Here is a 2442-nt window from a genome sequence, read left to right on the forward strand (position 1 = left end):
GCAGGATGAAATTCTGTGGCCCGTATAATGCATAGGCCTGGCTGAATTCAGTTTTTACTTTTTGATCATATTGATGGTGGTATCAATATTTATTCTTAAGCATTTTTAAAAGAGAAAGATAGATTTAAACTTTCAGTTAAAAAATTTGTATTTTCAGTATTTTATATGATTTTCATCTATCTATATTTTCACAGCTGTTGAGAAATTATAAGTCGTCAGCTAACGAGAAGGTGCGAATCACTACTGAATGACAATAGACGTCGAGATTCAAAAACATAAACCTTTATAACTGTTACAACACGAATTGTCAATGTATGCACAGGAAATATCTCTAAAATAAACTCCAAGAGTTCTTGAGTGGTGTTTTTCTTACTTTGCCTGTCTGCAACTTTCAGTTCTTATTGAGGGAAATGTTTTTGGTTGGTTTCCGTGAGTGGGGTCAAATTGACATTTGTCGACATTTACCTAGTCACACAGGAGATGAGATGAGATGATCAGAGTGGTCTGTTGTGGCCTTGGACGTAGTGAATCTATGAAATGGAAAATATATCTCCTGTGTGCCAATCTGGGTGCAGGGCTAATCAGCTGCTTACTCCTTCCCCCAGGAGGAGGTGGAAAAGCAGGACTGGGGATTGACAGAGTTCTGCCTCCACTCCCTTGCTCAAAGGTCACTGTAGCTGAGGTTATGGACAGGGAGTTATTTAGTGCTGGTAATTTCCAGTCATAAAGTCCTGATCCAAACCCACTAAAGTCAGTGAGAATCCTTCTGGAATTGTAAGAAGAGGAACTGGGTTAGACGCTGTGTCACTATGGCCTGGGAAGGCGAAGGGAGCAAAGGAAGAGTGTGACTCAGAACCATATCTCTGAGCTGAGGCAAACGCCTCCCAGGGTTAGCCCTGGGTTAGAACAGATCCTTTCAGGGTTCTGCCTAAAATAAAAGCCTAATTCATTGTCCTCAGAGGCTCCATTGGAGGGGTGAGTGACTCTGCCACGTGAGCAGACGGATCAGAATCTGGGCCCAAGTGTCGTGCTGCTTTTATTCCCCTCTGTTTCTGAAGGTGATGAGTGTTTATGCAAAGTCTGTGAGGAGCTTCCTGTTTAAAAAGCCAACCTCTTTTCCCCTTTAGAATAACCACATCGAAATGACAAAGCTGTCACCTCCTTTTCCAGCTCAGAATATCAGGGCAGAGGATAATAAATATGAGGCATATTTTAATTTATCTTTGCTTGATGGCAGCTTATCCAGGTAATTTGAGAACATGGGGAATTCACAGGATGCTCAGATAATGGGGATAAATCTGCTGTTCCAATATTCATAATATGCCTTCCCAACAGGTATCCAATCAGAGGTTCAGCTGGTCCAATCTGGGGCAGAAATTAAGAAGCACAGCGAGTCTGTGAAAATATCCTGTAAAACCTCAGGTTTCACTCTCTACTGAGTACTATATGGATTGGATCAGGCAAACTCCTGGGAAAGGACTGGTTTGGCTTGGAGGGATTGACCCTGAAGATGGTGCTACTAGCTATGACGACTCCGTGAAAAACAGAGTCACCATCTCGACAGATAACTCCATCAGCACCGTGTATGTGCAACTCCGCAGCCTGAGGGTGGAAGACACGGCTGTGTATTACTGTGCAAGAGACACAGTGAGAGACAGCTAGCTCTAACCATACAAAAACTCTCAGTGGGAAGGCAGCATAGTAGCATAGACTATATGCCAGGGTTTCTCAAACAGGGGTCGCCGCTTGTGCAGGGAAAGCCCCTGCCAGGCCGGGTTGGTGTGTTTACCTGTCCCATTCACAGGTCCGGCTGATCACGGTGCCCACTGTCCGCAGTTTGCTGCTCCGGGCCAATGGGAGCCTCTGAAAGTGGTGTGGGCCGAGGCACTTACTGGCCGCCTCTTCCAGCAGCTCCCATTGGCCTGGAGCAGCAAACTGTGTCCGGCCAGTGGGAGCCGCGATCGGCCAGACCTGTGGACGGGGCAGGTAAACACACCGGCCTGGCCCACCAGGGGCTTTCCCTACACAAGCGGCGACCCCTGTTTGAGAAACCCTGCTGCATGCAATAGACCTGTCAGACAATGTCTATCCTATATCCACTTGGGGGCAATGTAGGATTGTCGCTTATACAAATTCTGTTCTCTTCTAATTAGTCAGATTCTGATAGATCCAGAACTTTCCCACCCCTTCCCTTGGAAGCTTAAACTCTAAAAGCTTTTCATAAGCAGAATTCCCTTCATCATGTTTAACAAGAGCAAAAACTTGAAGGAATGTCATAGACAGAGAAATATATTTTTTAAAGTTTTCCACCACCTTCCTTTCTGCCAGAAAAGCATTTAAATTAAAGTCTGTCTGTCATCAAAGAAATGAAAATTGCTGCAATTCAAAGCATGGTGCCGGGTTAAACACTTGGTTTAAATTATGTAATGGTTTATCTTCATC

The 2442-nt window shown here is 44.7% G+C and overlaps 1 gene segment (V, D, J or C); it reads left to right on the forward strand.

Moving 5' to 3' along the window:
- The first annotated feature begins 1165 nt into the window (after positions 1–1165).
- LOC116824995 (immunoglobulin heavy variable 1-46-like) lies at positions 1166–2149 on the forward strand. The segment is given in 4 exon segments: positions 1166–1246; positions 1336–1647; positions 1805–1835; positions 2049–2149. Coding segments are annotated over 4 exon segments (490 nt in total).
- Positions 2150–2442: the final 293 nt, after the last annotated feature.

This window comes from Chelonoidis abingdonii, chromosome 14 (assembly GCF_003597395.2).
Source record: "Chelonoidis abingdonii isolate Lonesome George chromosome 14, CheloAbing_2.0, whole genome shotgun sequence".
Taxonomy (NCBI): domain Eukaryota; kingdom Metazoa; phylum Chordata; order Testudines; family Testudinidae; genus Chelonoidis; species Chelonoidis abingdonii.